Source organism: Puma concolor, chromosome C1, assembly GCF_028749965.1.
Source record: "Puma concolor isolate L17-30 chromosome C1, mPumCon1.1.hap2, whole genome shotgun sequence".
NCBI classification, from domain to species: domain Eukaryota; kingdom Metazoa; phylum Chordata; class Mammalia; order Carnivora; family Felidae; genus Puma; species Puma concolor.
The window spans coordinates 156,159,817-156,182,415 of NC_141674.1; the positions used below are offsets into that span (position 1 = coordinate 156,159,817).

Consider the following 22,599-nt stretch of genomic DNA (forward strand, 5'->3'; position numbering starts at 1 on the left):
TCTAACAGGTGAAGAGAATCTACAATTCACTCTTGAAGTGAAACACTAAAACAAAATGAAGACACCTGTTAACACCACAAACTAATGGAATTTTATATAATACAAATATAATGGAATTTTATGTAATGTAAGTATTCAGTATCTTCATGGAAGCTTTTTGGTAGCTGTAGACATGAGTTCTATTTGATTCTTTGTTTACAGTAAATCTGCCAAACTAATTACATCCTTTTCCTAGGGCAAATGCCATAATAATAACTTATGTGCAAGCAATAATAAATCTCTTTGCTATATAGTATTACTTTAACTCACAGGGAAATTTTTTAAAGGAATACTTGCAAAGTCTTTAAGAATTTTGGACAAATCTACCTTTTAACAATCACAGTTCTTCACATATGATGCCAGATATCTGGCTCCATATCAAACTTCATATCCATTACTAAATACCATTGTTAGTTACCTAGATTTCAGATTTACAACGAGCAATTGTGAGTGTTAAGATTAAAAGATGTGAACCTACATAACATGAAATTAATTTTATCAAATGCCCAGTGGCTCCCTAAATAGCCTCCTTTGAGGTGACTTTCCTGGATGATGATAAAATAAATTGCTACTTTTTTTTTTTAGCACAGTTTCTTTTTTTTTTTTTTTTAATTTTTTTTTTTCAACGTTTATTTATTTTTGGGACAGAGAGAGACAGAGCATGAACGGGGGAGGGGCAGAGAGAGAGGGAGACACAGAATCGGAAACAGGCTCCAGGCTCTGAGCCATCAGCCCAGAGCCTGACGCGGGGCTCGAACTCACGGACCGCAAGATCGTGACCTGGCTGAAGTCGGACGCTTAACCGACTGCGCCACCCAGGCGCCCCTTTTTAGCACAGTTTCTAAAGGTCTAACTAGTTCAGATTTTCTACAGATGAGAGTGCTATTGCCAATACATCAAACTTTATTCTTAAGAATATTCTTTAAAATAAGCTATTGTTGGGGCCCCTGGGTGGCTCAGTCGGTTAAGCATCTGACTTCAGCCCAGGTCATTATCTCATAGCGCGAGTTTGAGCCTCGCGACAGGCTCTGTGCTGACAGCTCAGAGACTGGAGCCTGCTTCGATTCTGTCTCCCTCTTTCTCTGCCCCTCCCTAGCTCACGCTCGCACTCTCTCTCTCTCTCTGTCAAAAATAAATAAACTTAAAAAAAAAAATCTATTGTTTGACAACTCAACTTTGTATATGGTACCAGTTACTAGGTATAGACAACGATTTTATAGATGCTTACAAATTAGTTTCCAAACACTTGTCAAGCAATGTAAGTATATTCTACAGTCTGCCTGAACTACTGTTAAGAAAGTAGAAGTGTGCCTAATGTTACTCAAAATCAACATGCTCTCAAAGTCATGACTTATTTATTTATTTATTTATTTATATTTATAAGTAGACTTCACACCCAGCACAGAGCCCAATGCAGGGCTTGCGCCCACAACTCTAAGCTCTTATCACCCTCATTCTAGCCTCACGTAATTCTAGAACTTTGTGGACCATGAAGCCTGCTCTATGCTAGGTGCCCAATAAATATTTGGTGAATGAATACCTCTGTTTCATATTTTATTGCCAGATGAAGCTTTTTGTCTCCAACTTAGCACTCCAACCAAATTTTCCAAATCTATCCTTCACAGTAGCTGTGCTTAATTTTAGTCAAGGTGAACTTCTTAATGTTTTCTGGCTGTAGCTTATAGTGGTTATTTTTGCCCATCATTGTGGAAGAATAATAATTACTCTCATCTAAACCCCCTTTACCACTTTGTTTGCACAACACTTTGGGCCCATACTACTTTTTTTTTTTTTTTTTAAATCTAACCTCCCTTTATTCTAATTGACTTACTACATTAACAACAGTTGGCATTCTCTGTAAAACACAATGACTGATATGCTTGGTGTGCTGAAATTGCTCAGCTGGTTCTATTGTATCACACCTGTGCATTTCTGCTTTCATCAGGAGAGTTGTTTACTTATCAAGAATAAGTTATGTTTGGGGGCACGTCGTGGCTCAGTCAGTTGAGCATTTAACTCTTGATATTAGCTCAGGTCTTGATATTGTGGTGGTGAGATCAAGTCCCTTCTCAGACTCTGTGTGCAGCCTGTTTGGGATTCTCTCTCTCCCTCTCTCTCTGCCCCTCCCTGGCATGCTCTCTCTCTTTCTGTCTTTCTCTCTCTCAAAATAAATAAATAAACATTAACAAAAAATAAGTTATGTTTGTTTTCAAATCAATTTGTACCACTTTAGATTAGCGTAATTGTGTAATTTACTCTTAAATAATTTTATAAAACGAGTGAAAGAAAGTTAGTTGTTGTTGCATCCATAAATACTAAGTTGAATTCATTGCATAAGTTTAATAAAGGCAAATCTCCCCCAACCATATACGTACAAATGAAAACAAAACTTGTAAAATTAGGTGTGAATAATTGTTTTTTAAAAAAGGAGGGGGTACTGGGGATATGCATTTCTGGAAGGACGCTAAATTCAGGTTGCTTCACAAGGTTCTTAAAATCTCTGTCCTTTTTGAAAAAACCTAAACTGGAAATCCTAGATGATAAATTGTAAGTGTGGCCCATGCCAAAGTGATGCTGCACAACTGCCAATGATAGCACAGGCTAGAACAAGAGGCCTAAGGTAACATTTTCATGCAAGTGTCTATTAGTTTTCAAGATGAAGCAGTTTAATGTTTGAGATCTAGAAGGAATTCCTGTACCTTTCAGGAGTGGGACAGGATTGCAAATTAGATTTTATATATTTATTTATTTATTTATTATTAAAAAAATTTTTTTTAAGTTTTATTTATTTTGAGAGAGACAGAGACAGCATGAGCGGGGGAGGGGGAGAGAGAGAGAGAGAGAGAGAGAGAGAGAGAGAGAGAGAGAGAGGCAGAGAGAATATCAAGCAGGCTCTGCACTGTCAGCACAGAGTCCAACACGGGGCTCGAACTCATGAAACCATGAGATCATGACCTGAGCTGAAACACAGTCAGAAGCTTAACTGACTGAGCCCTGCAGGCGCCCAACAAATTAGACTTAAAAAATTGTATTCGTATTTGGCTTAAATAACTTACGTAATCAACATTTTGCAAAGGAAGCCTGGTAAGCCGTATCATGGGAGGATAGTCCCCGATTCCCTTACTAGTCAGGGAAATTTGCCCCAACTTTCAAGTCAAAATAAAATCGGATAAACTGACAAGTGAATGTTAGCAAGATCAAACCACAGACAGGTGGGTGCAGGCTAGATAATCTACTAGAGATAAACGATGCTAACCAGAGAGAAATGTCAGTGCTTTTTTTTAGAAGTTTACGTATGATGTAAATCAAGGAGTATTTAAATGTGAGAGAGGAAAGAAAAACAAACAAAATGAAACAGATACAGAAAAAACTGAGGTGAAGTGTTACATGGGAGGCAACGAGGGTTTTGACTGATGAGCTAAATAAAGAACATTAATAAATAAATTTAAAAAGTAATGAATTAGATAATAAATGTATTAAATAAAAAATAGATTAGAATACATAAAAACATTAATAAATAAAGGCACCAAGACCTTTCATTCAAACATAAGACCGTTAATTAACAAAGACAAGAGAGAAGGGCACCAAGATGAAACTTAAGTATGTAATGCTTTTAGTTCTACTTGGTCAGTGACGTACTTCAGAATTTAGAGAAACGGTGTTTTTGCAGATGATGAATTGTACAGTTAAATTCTCAACCAGTAATCATGTAAATGTATAACATTCATTTCGCAATAAAAGGTGAGTGTCTGTCATTCTTACGGAAGAGAGGCTTCCAACCTATGTTCTGAGGAGATGGAGACGTCAACCTTAGGAGGAAGATAAAGGCCAACCAGGCAAGTTTCAGGCAGAGCAGTTCCATTATCATGTGCTTTACACATTCATGATACATGAAAGAATTTGTTTAAAAAACACAATTGTTGGGGTGCCTGGGTGGCTCAGTCGGTTAAGTTTCTGACTCTTGGTTTGGGGTCAGGTCATGATCTCACAGTTCATGAGATGGAGCCCTGAGTCAGGCTCGGTGATGACAGTGCAGAGCCTGCTTGGGATCCTCTCTCTCCCCTTCTCTCTGTCCCTCCCCTGCTGCACATGGGCACACCTAGGTGCTCTCTCTCTCAAAATAAATAAATCAATAAACATTAAAAAAAGCCCACAATTGTTAAAAAGTATTAAAAAACTAGAGTTGAATCAAAACCTGGGAAAATGAATGCCCAAATTTAATAAGAAGATACTAAAATGGAAGAAAAAAAGTGTGGGTGAATAATAGGGAAGATTATATGGAATTTAGTAACATGGTTTTCCATGGAAACAAGGTGATAGGTGGAAAAAATTCCCGAGATCTAAGAATCCTAGATAAAAACAACTTGTATGCAAACTAATGCACAGAGATATAAAAACAAAAATAAAACATTTTTAGAATTTGTCACTAACACCACCCCTAACTGGGAGGTTATATCAGTTGGAGGGAGAGTATTTTTGTGGTTTGAGAAAATGAAAGCTCTTTCAGAGGTTTTAGTCTAAAGACCTGAAAAAGGATTGGCAATATGACAAGCAATATGCAACAATATCTCTTCTTTATGTCTGAAAAAATACTTACCTGGCAGTCCGTGGTAGTAGAATTCTGAGTTTGTGTTAGAGTTCTGGCCACTGTTGTCATGCCCTCCAATACTCCCCACCCTTGCATGTGGGCAGGGCCTGTGACTTCCTTCTAGCCAACAGAATATCGTGAAGGTGATGGGCCACCGCTCTCCTGATTATGTTACCCTGAACTATGTTAGAAACATGCTCCTTTCCCTCTCTTTTTCTCTCAAGAAGAAAAGTAAACTGTTTTAACTTCCTTATGCTAAGTACCAACAACCATGCTTATGTGGGCAGCAGAACATGAAAGCTGCACTATGTGGAAAACATACACTTCCAATACAATAAATTTTATAAATTATTCTGAAGTTTTTGTGTTTTTGTATTTTTTTTTTTTTTTTACTAGAAGCTTATAAGAATCAAAATGGAAAATGACCCTAGAGAACTTTACATTCAGATTAGAAAACTGGACCTAGATGGTACAACTGGTATAATTGACCTGGCAAACACACACAGTTAATCTGTCGTTAAGTTAGGGTTCAAAACTCCTAACTTAAAAGTTCTTTTTAGGGGCGTCTGGGTGACACAATGGTTAAGCGTCTGACTCTTGCTTTGGGCTCAGGTCATGATCTCATGGTCATGAGTTCGAGCCCCGTGTTGGGCTCTGTGCTGATCATGGTGCCTGCTTGGGATTCTCTCTCTCCCTCTCTCTCTGCCCCTCTCATGCTCACTCTCTCGCTTTCTCTCAAAAATAAATAAACTTTAAAAAGTTCTTTTTAATTGGACGTGCTGCCTCTGTGTATATTTCATTATCACACATCACTGTACCCATTATGTACATTGTTTTATTTGCATGCATGCAGAAAACATGCATGAATTGTTATCATGTTGCAAGGTTATTCACATATGAAGTCGGTAGATGTTGTAAACTATTTTACACAGCCAGGTCACATCTGTAATTCTCACCATTTCTCAGCTGATCATTCCAAGAACTTTTAAAACAGTCTATGGCCTTCAGTTGAGCCTTTCTTCAATCCACCTGCCCGCAGAAGCTGGTGTGATGCTTTAAGACAAATCACCTTCTGACTAAAATCTACAAAGACTCCCCCTCATTTCTTTGGTGTCTGCTAAAATTCCCTTGTAGGTAGGGGCTCCAGTGGCCCTGCTGCAGAGACTAATAAAGATGTGGTTGGCTCTAAAAAAAAAAAAAAAAGCTAACCTAGTTTTTTAGGTTAGTCACCTGTGGGTCACCAACAACCTCATCTTTACACCCCTCTCCTGCGTCAGACCATAGTAGTGGGAAGAAAGCCCCTAATAATGGGGGTTCAACCTCTCACTTTCTGTATGGTTTTGCCCAAATAATTCCCTGGGCCAGTTTCTTACACGTAAAATGAAGGAATGATCTCTAAAGTTCTTGCTGTAGTGTTCTACCACTCTGTAGTCTTTTAGGATTTGAAATGATACAAGAGAGATGTGATACTGAAAATGGTAAGAAGGCAATGCAGGGAGAAACCTGGACTCAGGGAGAGATACGCAGTAAGTGCTCAGGGTGGGTATGGCTGCTTTGTGCATAGATGAGTCATAGGTGCTGGGTCTGTGTCTAGAAAAATCCCATGATCATCTCTGGGCGAGGATGGGAGAAGCAAAAATAAATGCTACTCCCACCTTGGAAACAGAGAAACCATTCACATGTAACTGGGCTTTTAAGTTAGCTTCTGTACTAGTCCTATGTGCAATATTCATGTAATCACTAAACATTTATTGGGAGATACTATATTCTCAGATCTGAGTTAAGTTTCTGTCTCCTAGAACCCTTTCATCAGCATAGTGAATTATTGCATTATTTGTCTGTTTTTGTTTCTTTTCCTTTGCTACTTTGTCCCCCTTTTTATTGGCCAAAGCGAAAAGTACAAAGTATTTTATGGTTACTTTAATATTAATTTATTAAAATGAAGGTTAAAGATTCTTGAGGTTCATTTCAGTTATGTTTTTTTCTTCTGTCAATCATCCTTGTCTTTTGCTTGTTTTTCTGCCGGAGTGTTTGTGTTCTTACCAGATTGCAATTGCACTTTATAAACAGAAAATCATTTGAGTTTCCTTAACATGTAATTTTTCCCGTTTGTATTAGTTTTCTACTACTGTGTAACAAATTTCCACAAATTTAGCAGCTTCAAACAATACCAATTTATTATCTCACAGTTTCTCTAGGTCAGAAGTCTGGTCCCACATAGCCGGATTCTGTGCTCAGGGTCTCACTGGGATAAGCTAAGGTGTTGACTGGTTCAAGATCTACCAAACTTATGGGCTATAGGCCCATCCGAGGTTCAAGATCTACCAAACTTATGGGCTATAGGCAGAGTTCATATCCTTGCGGTTTTAAGGCTGAAGTCCCTGCTGTCCTGCTAGCTCATGGCCTTGAACCATTCTGTAAGTGGAGGCCACCACACTTCCTTGCCACATAGGCCCCCATAGGCAGTCTTTCTTCCAAGCCACCCAGAGCATCTCTCTCTCCCCAGAGCATCTCTCTCTCCTTCAATTACTCTTACATGACCAGTGGGAGAAAACTGCTCTTAAAGGGTTCATCTGATTAGGTCAGGTACACCCAGGATAATCTCCCTTTGGCTATAAACATAACATAATCACAGGAGTGGTACCTCTTCATAATCAGATTTCAACTGCACTCATCGGCTGGGGATTACCCAAGGGCAAGAGTCTTCGGGGTCATCTTAGGATCTTGCCAACCATGCCAAACTCTGTGTGTTTTATTAGTTTTCTTTTCTAAGGACCACTGCTATACTAATATCATCTGCTACACTGATAATTAATTAATTTCTCTACTTATATCCCCTTCATTTTGCTTAAATTCTAATTTCTCAAACTAAGTTTTTGGTCATGTTCTTTCATTCTTTCTTGATCATTCTTGTCATCATTAAGACATCCAATGACTACTTGGTCCTATCCCATAGATTCTGATGGAGAATGTTCTTATTCTCCAAACAGCTATTTATGTATTTTATTTGCTCCTTAACTCAATATTTGTTTAGGAGGGAATTTCTTAATTTTCAAATTGTTAGAATTTTTCTATCATTTTACTATTAATTTGTAGTTTAACTGTATTGTGATTAGATGATAACTCTATATGATATCTTCTATTGTGAATTTATTGAGGTTTACTTTGCTATCTAGTATATTGTTAATTAATATAAATATATACACGAGCACTTGAAAATAAGAAGTCTCCAAAAAAAGAAAATATGAAAACCCTGCATAAGTAAATTTTGAGATAATGTATACATTCAGGATATATTTACTTTTATTACTTATATTATTCAAATAATCAGTGTCCTTATTTAATTTTTCTTTGTTTTATCACAGGCTAAGAGGATGGTATTAAAACTCTCACAACCATTTTTATGTATCTTTATCAATATATTCTTGTATTTTTCATTGTTGAAATCAGTTGTTGGCTTTGAGTTCTTTATTTCATTGGAGTAATAACACAATTACTCAAAAACAGAAGGAAATGATTTTTAGATGATGGCAAGAATCCATCTCTAATAAAATACTAAAAAAATTGGATAACAGCAAAAATGAGTGCAACTGATTTTTCCTTTTTTTTGTTTTTAAATTCAAATTTAATTTTGTTTTGAAATTCACCATTAAAATAATAAAGCATTAGGTTCTTACAGTTTTTGAGATTAACAGACGATTTAAAAAATCTATTTTCGTGTTTATTAAGCCATTAATCAACCTTTGATTTAACTGATTTCTCAATGAGCTAATTTATTTGAAAATATGTATATTTTCACACATGATTCTCAAGCTAAATTCTGCCTTGACCTGTAATGTTCATGTATTTTTGGCAGGCTGACTTCATAAAGTGAGCCGAGAGAATGCAGGGGCCATATCGTATCTGAAGCATCCACTTTGTTTTTTACACCAGGGCATTCAATAACCACTTAATAACTATAACACTGATGGTAAGAGCATTTTCCCTCCTCAATGGATTTATGCAATATTTCTTGCTTTTTAAAAATGTTCTCTACTATAGCAAATGATTTTGACCTTGAGGGTGAAGCAAAACAAAGCACAGCAAATAAAATACTCCACAATATTTTTTAAGAGTAAATGATTAAATGTGTTTTTTCTTGTTCCCTGACTTGATATTAGGATGTTTATGCTCTTATTTTAGACTTGGTTTGTTATAGGGAGCTCATTTATAGGGTTTAAAAGGAGTTCAATTTATAATAAGTGATAAATTTATTAAAATATAAATCTGGAATTTACGGGTCAAAGGACATGAAATATGTGTATGTATATATACATATATTTTTATTTTTGAAAAAGTACTTATTTTTAAGCTAGGTATGTACTGTTTTAAAGATGGGCATTTTACTGTTGTTATATATACTTATATGTACTTAAATATCTCTCTATATATATATCTTAAATCATACAGAAATGAGATGCTCTACGTCAAAAATATTAGTATTAATATTTCATTGTGTACACTGTGCATATTAAAAATTTAAATGACCTCTATTAAAGACTCTCAACAAAGCAACAATATCAAAGAAAAATACAATGTCCTGAGATTTAGCATTTCCACAGAGAAGCTGGAAAAGTCAAATATTAGTCCATTAATTCCCACATCATCCCTAAAACCCAGATGATTTCTTCATCCAGCTGTATATTGGAAGGACAGTCTTCAGTGCATTTTTCATATTTACTAATTATTAACTTGTTCTTATCAATTGTGAAATCCAGTGTTAGTCAAATTTTTCACCAAGGTAGAGGGGAAGGTTGAAGAATATAGCTCTAGCATACTCCGAATTCTGCTTTAAAGTATGTCAAACATGGACTTTGTATTGATGATTAGACATAAAGTAACAAAAGAAATAGAACATCTCATCATATATTGGACCAACATAAAATTTTTGTAATACAAATAAGTTAGAAACAAACAAACAAAAAAGTCTGCAAAATTGCATTTATAATTCCCAAGTTAGAAGTCAAAGTTGTAAATCAAATGAGTAATTTCCATTGTTAAATTCATTTTGCTGAAATGGGCATAGAGTCTCTAGCGTTCTTTTGACATTAATTTTTAATGATGAATGATAACATTTAACAAATATTTAATAAGTGTCTACTGGCGGGAGGAACTGTATAACTATAATGAAAGGGTTAAGAGTCCTGTTTTGAGCCAGGCAGGCTTGGGTTTGAATCGCAGTTACTGGTTTTACGGACTTTTGGCAATTATCTTCACCTCATTAAGCTTTAGCTTCTAATTTGTAAAATGGTCCTTACATCACATGGTTGCTATAAGGACTGAACAAGATAACACATGGAAAATGCTTGGCATGTGCTTGCCTGATAAATGGTAATAATTTTCATAATAGTATTATATAGTTTATAATATTTGTAATTGCTAACATTTGACCTTTTCAACTACCAAAAATATTAGTCTATGCACAAGATTAGGGCCTGAAGAATGAAATAGTGACTATAATAGTCCTAGTACCTGCCCTCATGGGTTCAATCAGATGGAAGATACAGAGAAGCAAACAACTGTCGCACACGGTAATTGGATTCGTGTAGAGGATCTTGAGAGCACCACCTAATTCAGTCTAAGAAGGTTACAATAGAAGGAAATAACACTTGGGACAGAAGGATGAGTTGGATGGGGTTGGGGCAGGTGAAGAGGCGGGGGTAAGAGAGTATTCTAGACAGAGAGAACAGGCATAAGGATCAGAACCTGATAGAGCATGGGGAGTTTTAGGAAACAAAAGAGCAGTGTACTTGGATGGGGAGGGGAGGAGGGTACTACTATGTGAGGCTGGAAAGGTCACTAATAGTCATTTTTTGCAGGGATTCATATGCCATGTTAGGTAGTATAGACTGTAAGCAAGGAGCAGCTTCTGAAAGTTTAGAAAGAGGGGAGACCTTTGACCAGGTTTACCTCCTAGAAAGATGACTTATTATGTGGATACTAGACGAGTGAGGAGGAATATTCGTGGGGGTTGCAGCAGTTAAAGCTGAGAGATGATGGAGGTCTGACATTGTACAGAGCTGGTGGGGATGTGTAGTAGACAAAGAAACGTAGAGTTGGCACCACCTGGTAAACACTTCGATGTAAACAAGAGGGAGTTTGTGTATCCACTGGCTGGAATAGTTGCCATCTCATAAAGATCATGGCCCTGAGAAACTATAGCTCAGGATAAGGAAATAGGCAAGAGCTGAAAGGACATCCCCAACCAATGTCCAGATGGGACTCTCCAAAGTGTTTCCTGAGCATCTGTCAGATAATTATATGAGATTCTGAGTGTATTATTTTCTCCTCCTTCTCTCCTCCCTGCCACCTCCCCGGAGAGGAGAAGCTGCATCCAAAAGCAAACTGCTTCCTTAATTTGACTTAGGAAGAAGAGTCTTGCTTGATTTATTCTATCTGTATACTTTCAGAATATATAACTGATAAAAATGTATGTATTCATGAAAAGCATAACTAACTTATAAAATGCCAATTACCACTGATGCAGCACCTCATTTGTGCCAGGTTCTGTGCTTGTTACTAGCAGTACAAAGATATATACGACCACAGTTATTCTCAAGCTGCTCACAAGATTAGTAAGTAGGACAGACAGATACGCAACAGAGAAATAGAGTATAATACACACATTTCATGTTATGCAGCTAGCAATTATATTTGGGGGGAATTGAGAGGGTTTTCCAGAATTAAGAGTTGCCTGATATAGTGAGCAACAAAGCAACAACATATCTTTATTGAGTCGATACATGGACAAAGTCATGAATCTCAATTCAAAGATCATTTTGTTTTGTTAGATTTTGCGGAGAGTGGCAAGAAGAAGAAGATAATTTCTAGCAAGAAATTATAGAGTCAAAACACATAAATTTCATGCAACGATGTGACTAGGACTGAGCTGAGTCCTGGGGAATTGGACAGAAGAAATGAATCTCATCAAGATGGTGCAATTGCCTACGATATATTCAAGACTGCCTTTTCCCCGTCCATGGCAATGTGTTTCAGATGGTAATTCTAGTAATACAGATGAAATAATAGGATAGGAAGCCGGAGGTCATGATTGGAGATGGATTTAGAAGATAAAATCCACACGATTTGACAGTAAATTTGATGAGGGGTTTCAAATTAGAGAAGTTGAGAATGAATCTAGACTTCTCATAAGCAATTTGAGAGCTTATATGATTGAGAGGAAAGTAGCATGGATTTTTTGGAAGCCAGGGAATGACAGAGCTTAAAGAATTAGGAAATATTGGGGCACCTGGGTGGCTCAGTCGGTAAGCGTCTGACTTCAGCTCAGGTCATGATCTCATGGTTCGTGAGTTCGAGACCCGCATCGGGCTCTGTGCTGACAGCTCAGAGCCTGGAGCCTGCTTCAGATTCTGTGTCTCCCTCTCTCTCTGCTCCTCCCCCACTCACACTCTGTCTCTCTCTCAAAAATAAATAAACATTAAAAAAAAAGAATTAGGAAATACTGCAGACAAACAGGTGAGATAGGGTCACTGAACTTGGCAATTAAGAGAACATCAATGGTTTCTGACAGAGAGAAAGTTAGGGAAAAAAACAGAAAGGGGATGTTTGAAGGTGACTAAGCAGTGGAAAATGCGAAAACAGTGAGTATAATCTATTTTTCAAGAAGATTGGCAATGAATTTAAGGAAAAAAAAACTTAAGAGATGAGATCAAAGGGACACTTAAAATTTACATGATTTTATTTTATTTTAGAGCAGGAATCTTGTCCATTTATCTAAGTTTGTGGTAAGGTCTTCTAAAGGAGAAACTGTAATACAGGATGGAGGCAATAGTTGCTACATCAGAGACCATGAGGATTTGTGAAGAGACTGTACAGAAAGAAAAGTTGGGGGCATACGCATCTATCTTGCAGAGATTCCTAATATCCCCAGATATTTTGTGTGATGCTTTTCTATGAGAAACATTATGTTATCATGGTGTTCATGAATTTGGATACTTGTAACAATCTTGGTACCTATCCCTTTTGATTCAAGATTAACCAGAGACTTCCTATTTCCTTATTTAACATATATTTACTGGGCACCTTCTATAGGCTAGGCACTATGCTAAATGTGGGCTATACTTTGGTAAATGAAACGGATTAATCCCTGCTCTCAGGTACATTTAAAAAAGGATCAGTTGCCACGTAAGGTGTTCACTGTAGACTTTTCTGTGTTAGTACAAATTTAATCTGCTGAGCAGTATATGCTGAGGTTGGAAATTGTCACATGTTCTTTAACCCAAGTACAGTAAAGGTAAAAGTATTAAATGAACGAATATCAGCAAAGCTGCTGATAAATAAGTTTTATTTTATAAAATAAATATTTTATAAAATAAAATAAAATAAGTTTTATTTTAACACAGATGTTATAAATGAGAGGGCAAATGGAAGTCTAGAAGTAAATATTCATTACCCATTTACTCATTCATTTAATAAACATTTTGTATATGCTATGGCCTTAAGGTGACTAAGACCTGGTTAGTGTTTCTCCTATTCTCAAAGATTTCATAATCTAATGGTGCAATCATAGAAGTGCTTCCTAATGATTTTAAGCCTTAAACTCAGAAGCATGTCTTCCTAAAATACAACGTGAAGTAACCATAGCCTAACAGAATAAGTGCTCTGTAATTAGAATTAGAGTTCCACAGGTCAGTGTGAGATGCAGCAGCAGATTGGTCTAACATGCAGGCCATTCCAGAAGAAAGAGGATCCTCCAGGACTGAGGGAGAGGACTCAGGCACTTGTGGCTGTGCCATTAACCTATGCCCAGTGAAGAGGTTTGGTAGCTAGGACCAACTCTATAATGGACTTCTATTCTTAGTTCTTTAATAAACAATACATTCATTTTAAAGAAATGCCAAAGAAATTATTTTTTCAGGCACTATTAAGGAGATTTAGTGTAATGGTTAAGAACATGGACTGTGTTGACAGCTGCCTGGATTCTAGCCTGGGATCAGTCCTTACTATTTGTGTGACATTGGCAAGCTACTTAAACTCTTTGCATTCAATTTCCTTATCTGTAAGATTAGACTAATAATATCTATCTCCTGGTATGAAGCACTGGAGGAGACAACACATTGTAAAACCCTACAAACAGTGTTTTCCCACGGTGAGCACTCAACATATGATATCTGTTATTAACATGACATGAATTACAAAGATCCAAATGTCATTTTTACTCATTCTGGGGCTCACTCATTGCAAAAACAAGTGTACTTTTTCCCTAACTAGCTTAGAATACATGTTTTTATTCCAAAAAGTAGAAGTTTAATAACTCAATTCATTTAAAAAGTATGAGACAGAATTATGGTATAATTGTGCCTTGGCTCCTTATGTTTTTGAGCACTTTTAACTTCAGAATAGCTTTTAGATCCTCATAATATTCCTATAAGTGCTATTGGACAGTTGTCCTCTTTTTACAAATTAGGAAATGGGACAATATAGGGTTAGTGATTTGCCCAGAGTAGACGTAAGGCCACCAGACTTTTAGTCTAGTATTTAAACAAATCAACCAAAACTGAAAAAGTTCCTGAGCACACACTTGTGTCCAACATTGCAGTAGGTGCCTCAGAAGACTAAAATTATATAAAATACAATCCATAACCAAAGAATCTTACTTTCTAATTGGAGAGATATCATCTTATATTGTCTTTTGTACGGTCTCAGCAGTTTTGCCCAGTTTTTAAAGCTCTTTGAAATCTGTCCAAGCCACCACCCTTTATTATTAGTTTTCAGTGGAAACCCATATTTCTAGCTGATCCATTATTCTTACTACTGCATGAGTCAAGAAACATTATGAGGTTTTAATTTTTTTAATGTTTTATTTATTTTTGAGAGAGAGACAGAGTATAAGTGGGGGAGGAGAAGAGAGAGAGAGGGAGACACAGAATCTGAAGCAGGATCCAGGCTCTAAGCTGTCAGCACAGAGCCTGATGCAGGGCTCGAACTCGTGAATCGCGAGATCATGACATAGCAGAAGTTGGACAGTTAACTGACTGCGCCACCCAGGTGCCTCGAAACATTATAAGGGTTTAAAAACAATTCTTTAGGTTATTTGAATGTACTTTGTGGGTTGAGGTCTGCTGGGATTTACAGAATGATGAATGTGACCCATGCTATGCCTTTTCTGCATTTGGGAACAAACATGGGACAAGTAGAGACAGATAGCCCATAGATTTGTCCTGTAATGGGTGGGGGTCAGTTGTGTATAAGTGTGCATCTTAAGGGGGAGGCAAAGCAAATACAGGCCTCCATTTTACATGTCCCTTAATATGGAGTCTGTTTTCGTTTTCCTGGAAATTGAGGCAGTCAGTAGCCTCATCTCCTGTGATTTTATATTCCAGAGATACTAAACTATTATTGTTTCCAAACACATCCTGTTGGTTCATGTCTCTAGGTTTCTGTATATTTATTTTTTCTGACTGGAATGCTCTTTAGAAAAAAGGTTTCTTACATTTTTTAAGGAGTCTACCATATCAAGAATTTAATGAGAAATTTAAAAATTAAACAGATAATACAAAATCTATCACTTTCCCCAGATAAACACGTAAAGAAATTTATTACTGAGGGCAGAAGGCAAACAATACAAAAGGACTAACAGTGGAGTATGTTACTAGTACTTCTTACAAGAAAATACTGGGAGCAGTTGGGAATGTTACTGGTAATAATAATAATGACAGTTTATTGAATACTTACAATTTGTCAGGCATTATGCTAACTGCTTCGCATTTATAGCCTCATTTAATAGTCCACAGAAAGTAGGAAGTAGGTGATATTATCCTCATTTTTGAGATAAGAAAATTGAGGATTAGATAGTCGGGTAAGGTCACATGGTATGTGGCTAAAATGGAATTATACAACACAGTGTCTGGCTCTAGAGCATAATCAATTACCAACACCTTTATAATTGTGGGCCTCACATGTCTACAGACAAGTGCTTAGAAAATGGTAATAAACAATGGGCATTTGTAATTTTAACTCATGCCATTAATAGAATTTCAATAATGATCCACTGTAGATAAGGCTCATTATTGAAATTAAGGAAGGGAAACATTAACATATTCAAATGGAACAGGTAACAGAGACCATGGCCAGTAACATTTTGAGTCAATGAGGTATTTCCCAACATGGAAATTCATATTTAAAGGTTGAAAGTCATCTTTCTAAAATCCAAATATATATACAGTTGACCCTTGAACAATGCAGGGGTTAAGGGGGCTGATCTCCTGTGCAGTTGAAAATCTGCATATAACTTTTGGCTCCTCCAAAATTTAACCATTAATAGCCTACTGTGACCAGAAGCCTTACTGATAACATGAACAGTTGATTAACACATATTTTGTATACATATTATATACTGTATTCTTATAATAAGGCTAGAGAAAAGAAAATGTTATTAGATAATCATAAGGAGGAGAAAATACATTTATAGTACTGTACTGTATTTGTAAAAAAAAAAATCAGTGTGCAAATGGGCCCATGCAGTTCAAACCATGTGGTTCGAGGGCCAACTATATATGTATGTGTGTATACATGTATATGTGTATTTGCATATATGTATATATGATAATTACCACATAATATTATAATTACTATGCACATATGCAAAACTACAGCTCGTTTGTATCCTCTATTACTAGTACACTCCCTGGCACATGGTAACGGGTGAGTAAGTGAAGGTAGGCAAAAGAACAAAGACCAAAACAGAAAGAACCAAAATGATAAGGTTACTTTAATACAGTATAGACTGCATTCCTAATTTAGAGTAAAGAAACTTCATCTTTTGAGGCATCTGCTATCAGTTTAATTCCACTAAAAGAACATCTTCTAAATTGTGCCTTCCTTTGAAGAGAATACAGCATAAGACTAAGGAAGCAATGAAGAAAAATAATTTTAATTGAGTTTATTTATGACCAAGAAGAAAAAAACAAATGGTGAAGGCAAGTGCCAGGAACTTTGTGACGATGTGGTAATTTATAAAAGAATATTTACAGAAAGCCAGTTGAAAAATGAATGAAATAAACTGAAATGTAATGGGGATGAATAGAAGGTTCAGTATTTAATATAAATATTCAGCTGGATGAGATACAACTGTGTTTCAATAGCAATTCTTGTGAAAAGGATGAGGGAAAATTACTTTCCTAGAAGCCCAATATAAATTGATAAGGCAAATGTCCGATAAAGATAAAAGCGACAGGATCTAATACAGCATTAGATTGAATCAAGAGAAAAATGGCGTCTGGATCATGGGAAATAAAACTGTATTTTCAGGTGTGCTTTCATCAGAGCAAGTGTGATAATGAGAATCCTTCAAAATGGTTCCATTAAAAAGAGTTGGAAAGAGATGGAAAAGTTTAATCTGAGTGCCTGCTTTGTGCTAAACATGTTCAAACATGTCACAAATACAAAAGGAGAGATAAGAATGCATGTAAGTAGTTATAACAAAATCTTACAATACTTTGTAATATGTGTAAGCCTAGAACATGAGTTGTTCATTGCATAAACTCTCTGCCTTCTGTCTCTGGAAACCAAAAAAAGAAGCCATCCATTCTACCTGGGGTCCAGCAGTTTTCATGCCCACTGCTTTCATTAAACATTTTTTTAATGTTTATTTATTCATTTATTGCTTTAATTTTCTTCTTTATATATTTGTCATTCTCAAATTCTTTACAATGGAAATGAATTGTTTTTGTAATAAAAAAGAATGCAATCCAAGTAATTTAAAAAAGGCTCTTAAAGACTATTTCCCAAATTATCCAAAACCCCATGTGGCAGCCTAAGCCTTATTCCCTTTCTGAATGAAGCTTGATTATATCACTGTATTCAAAAGTCCAGGGTCCCCCAAAGGCTGGGCCAAACCAGGCACTAATGAATTTGCTATTTTCTAAAAATACAGCGAAATGAAGACAGACTCTAGTAGTGAGCATTATATGTTAAATACTCTGATCATTAATAATACAATTAATTCCATTAAAAGGATACTTAATAAAATAAGAATAAATGGGGTTTAAACTAAGTCCCTCTTTGTCTAAGGTTCATTCAGGTCTCAGCTTAACAATTATTTACATTTAGTTTAAACTAATTTACTGTTATCATTTTTATTAATGTCATCAATTTCTCTGATTCACTTTCACACATTCAAGGGGAATCAACAACACTAATTTTCCAGCCTATAATTTGTTCGTTTTTTTCTTTTCTTTTTTTTAATATGAAATTTATTGTCAAATTGGTTTCCATACAACACCCAGTGCTCATCCCGAAAGGTGCCCTCCTCAATACCCATCACCTACCCTCCCCTCCCTCCTACCCCCATCAACTGATTTCAAAGAGCTAAAACAGTTTAAGAATTCTGAACTTTAGGCACTACAGCCATGGACCTAATGCTTGCTCTTTGATTAGAAAAGCAGTGCATTTAAGTTCAGTATAGGCAGCAAAAGCTTAATTTATCAGATTTCCTAAAACACGCAATGTGCAATGGTATCATCTATTCTGTTTAATTACAGTTAAAAAAATTACTGGTACAATAAACTGTTTTATCAGTTCCTATGGATCATGACTTAAATTTGAGAAATACTGTATTAAATTATCTCTAAAGTTTCTACTACCCTTACATTTAAATTTTCAATTAATGCAACGATAATCCAAGATATAAAATGACACAGAGTATGCAGAAATAGAACTGCCTCCAGTGGTTCAGTGGATAGTCACTTTTTTATAAAAAGATCAGTTTTTCTGTGAACTAGCTCTGAACAATACAAACAAAAACAGTATAAATAATGTAAAATTTTTGTAGCAAAATTATTTGTTATGGATGGTCTTTATAATAAAAGTTGCATTTTTTCCTAAAGTTTCTTTCTTTTTTTCTTAACGTTTATGTATTCATTTATTTATTTTTTTGAGACAGAGAGAGACAGAGCATGAACGGGGGAGGGTCAGAGAGAGGGAGACACAGAATCTGAAACAGGCTCCAGGCTCTGAGCTGTCAGCACAGAGCCCTACGTGGGGCTCGAACTCACGAACCGCGAAATCATGACCTGAGCCGAAGTCGGCCGCTTAACCGACTGAGCCACCCAGCCGCCCCTTAATGTTTCTTTCTTAATTCAACAGATAGCATGTAATAGCTATTAGTCTTCATTAAATATTAAATGTAAACCTAAAGATTCAAGCCAAAAAAAATCAGACTAGAAAAAATACTGCCAAATTTAACAGTACCTTAGAACCAATTTTACAAAAATAAAGATCATTAAAAGAAATCAGCTTCCATTGGTTCTTTAGCAAAAGCCAAATATTTAATGAAACTGAGATACTACTCAAATTAAAATCCTGAAAAAAACTACACGATGTTTTACAAAAATGAGCTATCATTTTTTTTTTTCTGAATCCATTTCCATGGACATGTGAGATGAAATGAGGATCTACCTACCATTCTATCTCTGCACTCTTTCTCTCCTCATCTCATTACACAAATATGATTTACCCAAGGCAATAATATACAAGTATATATTTACATACAGGCAATAATACATGCATGTACATATAAATTTATACCTACCCACACATATAAAATCTTACCTCTTTGCTTTCTTCCAGATCTGATTCACTACTGAAGTCCTCTGTGTTTAAATTTTCAAAGTCAGACTCTCCTACAGCAATTGGTACAGTCACGGTAAGACTGGGATTGTTTATGAATGACATGTAATCGCTTTCATCAATAATGTATTTTTCAACACTGCTGCCGGTTCCTATTCCACTTGTGGTTCCATTCACATCTTTAATATAGTCAAGATCTTTTCCAATTTCTGTTGTATGATTGGACATACAACTGTCTTTCTTATTGTTTAGATCATCAAGTGGTTTAATTTCATCTAGAATCTTTTGTTTTCTGACAAACGATTGTTGAATAAATTCATATATTTTTCTCTTCACATAAGCTACTCCTTTGTGCATCCTGTCCACAGCTATTTGGAGGTTGTTCATTTCATTATCATCATCTGTGGCTGCAAGATTGTCTGCACTAAATGAGCTCAGAAGCAAGGCCAGAAAGAGGTTCAGGACCTTAAAAATAACACAAACATGATTATAATTTCACCCCAATGTAAAGAGCAGATTGTGATAACTTATTCTTCTAAGTGTAGAGGAAACTGTAAGTTCTAACAGCTAGATTAGAAAGAAGCACCATAGAATAGTGATTAGAAGTTGGGTAATCTGAATTTGTGATCTGGCTCAGTAGCTACTACACTCTACATCCTTGGGCAAAGACATGATTTCTATTGGTCTCACATTCTCCCACATATAGAACAAAGATGATGAATGAGTTAACCTAAGGTTTAGCTATGTTTAAACTTGTATGATTATAAGAAAACAGATTGATATATGTACTATGCACAAGTTCTAACCTTAAAAATCATTAGTATTTGCAATTATACACTGAAAGACATTCTATAATTTCCCTTATGATAAACAGAGATATTGAGTTGGATATTAATTAAAAAAATAATCATTATGAGCCAGAATGAGAATAAGTATCTTAACACAGGTATTGACACTTATTTTCTTAACCCATTATTTCTCATGCTCCACTATTGATTAATTAGAAGAACCATTTATAAATAATTTCCAATACTTCCATAAGACTGATACTTTATATATATATACTTTATCTATCTATCTATGCATCTATCTATCTATCTTTCGGAATATATTAAAATTTTCTATACCTTAAAGAGTAATTAACGTTTCAAACTTAAAGAGAGAGAAGAATTGATCAGTTATTCCATTTGGGTAATCTCAGGCATCATTAGCCAATCCTTATTTTGACCTAGCACCACTAGAGAATTGATTAACCTAGGTTGGCTAATGCATCTGCCATATGACATAGAGTGATTGAACGGTATATGCCACGAAGGGGCAAGGAAATGGTAAAATCACTATGAACACTTAAAGACTCCACTCTTTAGTCCTATACTGGCAAGTAACATTAGGCTTTCTTTAAAAATGTTTTTCAGATTTCTCCCTCTTCTCTGAATTTGAAAAATGTTCCCAATATATCCTTCTAGGCATGTCTTCAATATGATACTCTATTAAAATTCATATAGCAAATGTGATGAAATGATTGACAAAGTGGATTTGAATATAAAAACTATAGGGTCGGGGCGCCTGGGTGGCGCAGTCGGTTAAGCGTCCGACTTCAGCCAGGTCACGATCTCGCGGTCCGTGAGTTGGAGCCCCGCGTCAGGCTCTGGGCTGATGGCTCAGAGCCTGGAGCCTGTTTCCGATTCTGTGTCTCCCTCTCTCTCTGCCCCTCCCCCGTTCATGCTCTGTCTCCCTCTGTCCCAAAAATAAATAAATGTTGAAAAAAAAATTAAAAAAAAAATAAAAAAAAAACCAAAAACTATAGGGTCACTGCTATATTACTGTGTTGTGAAAGTGAGACATATCTATATCTATCTATCTATCTATCTATCTATCTATCTATCTATATCTATATCTATATCTATATCATCTATATCTATACATCTATATTTATCTCCAAGGCAAGAGACTTTACAAATTATTAATCATAGTTTTTGCTTGGGCAAAATGGTCACTATCCTATTATGCTCTTAATCTATTTCTGAAATATATATCTTAAATGGGTACATACCACCAGGTTTCCAATAACCATAACCATCATGAAGACAGTAAGGCACATGGCTTGACCAGCAACCTCCATACAGTCCCACATGGTTTCTATCCACTCTCCACAGAGCACGCGGAACACTATTAGGAAGGAGTGGAAAAAGTCATTCATGTGCCAGCGTGGAAGCTGACAGTTGGTGGAGATCTTGCAGACACAATCTTTGTAGCTTTTACCAAACAGCTGCATGCCAACCACAGCAAAAATGAAGACGATGATGGCCAACACCAAGGTGAGGTTACCCAGAGCCCCCACTGAGTTGCCAATGATCTTTATTAGCATATTTAATGTTGGCCAAGATTTTGCCAACTTGAAAACTCGAAGCTGGAAAATAAAAAAAAAAATTATATAATTATTATTATGATCTTTAAAAGCATTGCATATACTGAGGTTTACCAAGAAATGATGATTAATATAGAATCTCTTACATCTGCCCTGCCCTTGAAACTTCTCAGGCTCATTGTTAATTTTTGGACCTTCTAGGAAGAATTTAGTTCTTCCATATTTTAACCACGTAGATCATCTTCCCTAAGAGTCAATTTCTGAAGATTACTTGGGGCCAACTGTCCATAATTTGTTTTGTGAATGTGGTTCTAAGGCATACCAGGCCCAACACTAATATTAACATCTGATTCACAATAATCTCTGTTGAAAAGATATTCATTTTGCCAATCGAATGCAAAGCGACATCATACTGAGGTCCTGCTATAGGTGGAGAAAAATGTTTATTATTCATTCATGCTCCTTTAGGGTACTGACATAGCTGTGCCTGCATTTAAAAATTTGGAGTATTTCCCATACCTATAATTCTTCCCCTGATTTGCAGGGACATATATGTAAACCAATGAGCATGTTAAGTAATCCTACAGATTTTTTCCCTCTCATTTAGAGAAGAAGCATATTATCCAGAGGTAGAATTAGGAATTTTCTGCATGCCCAACTGTGTCTGATCACCATTTACCACTACAAAGGGCTGTTTATATTTTCAAGTGACTATTAAAATGTGATATATTTCATTACAAGTATTTTCTTAGATCCAGGAATATTAACTGTAGTCATCTCTAGAAATGATAATTAGTCACAATTGCAACTGAGTAATATATTAAACTTTACATGACTGTACTTTTTTTTTTTAAATAAAGGTTTTTCTAAACACACGGAGATAATTTTTTTTTCCATTTAGGGATAGTTTTGATGATGCAAATGTACACAAAGATTTAAAATGTTAATCGTTGTGTAGTAAAACCTATGACAGTGC

General features: G+C 35.8%; 1 protein-coding gene across 3 annotated transcripts in view; it reads right to left on the reverse strand.

Moving 5' to 3' along the window:
- LOC112861247 (sodium channel protein type 1 subunit alpha) overlaps positions 1–22,599 on the reverse strand; it is a 134,123-nt gene that overhangs the window by 28,990 nt on the left and 82,534 nt on the right. For all 3 annotated transcript variants that reach the window (XM_086718807.1, XM_086718806.1, XM_086718805.1), the window contains exons 16-17: positions 21,309–21,665; positions 19,238–19,720 (exon numbers count right to left, since the gene is read on the reverse strand). In XM_086718807.1, coding sequence (XP_086574933.1) covers positions 19,238–19,720; positions 21,309–21,665 — 840 coding nt within the window. The remainder of the gene's footprint in view (positions 1–19,237; positions 19,721–21,308; positions 21,666–22,599) is intronic.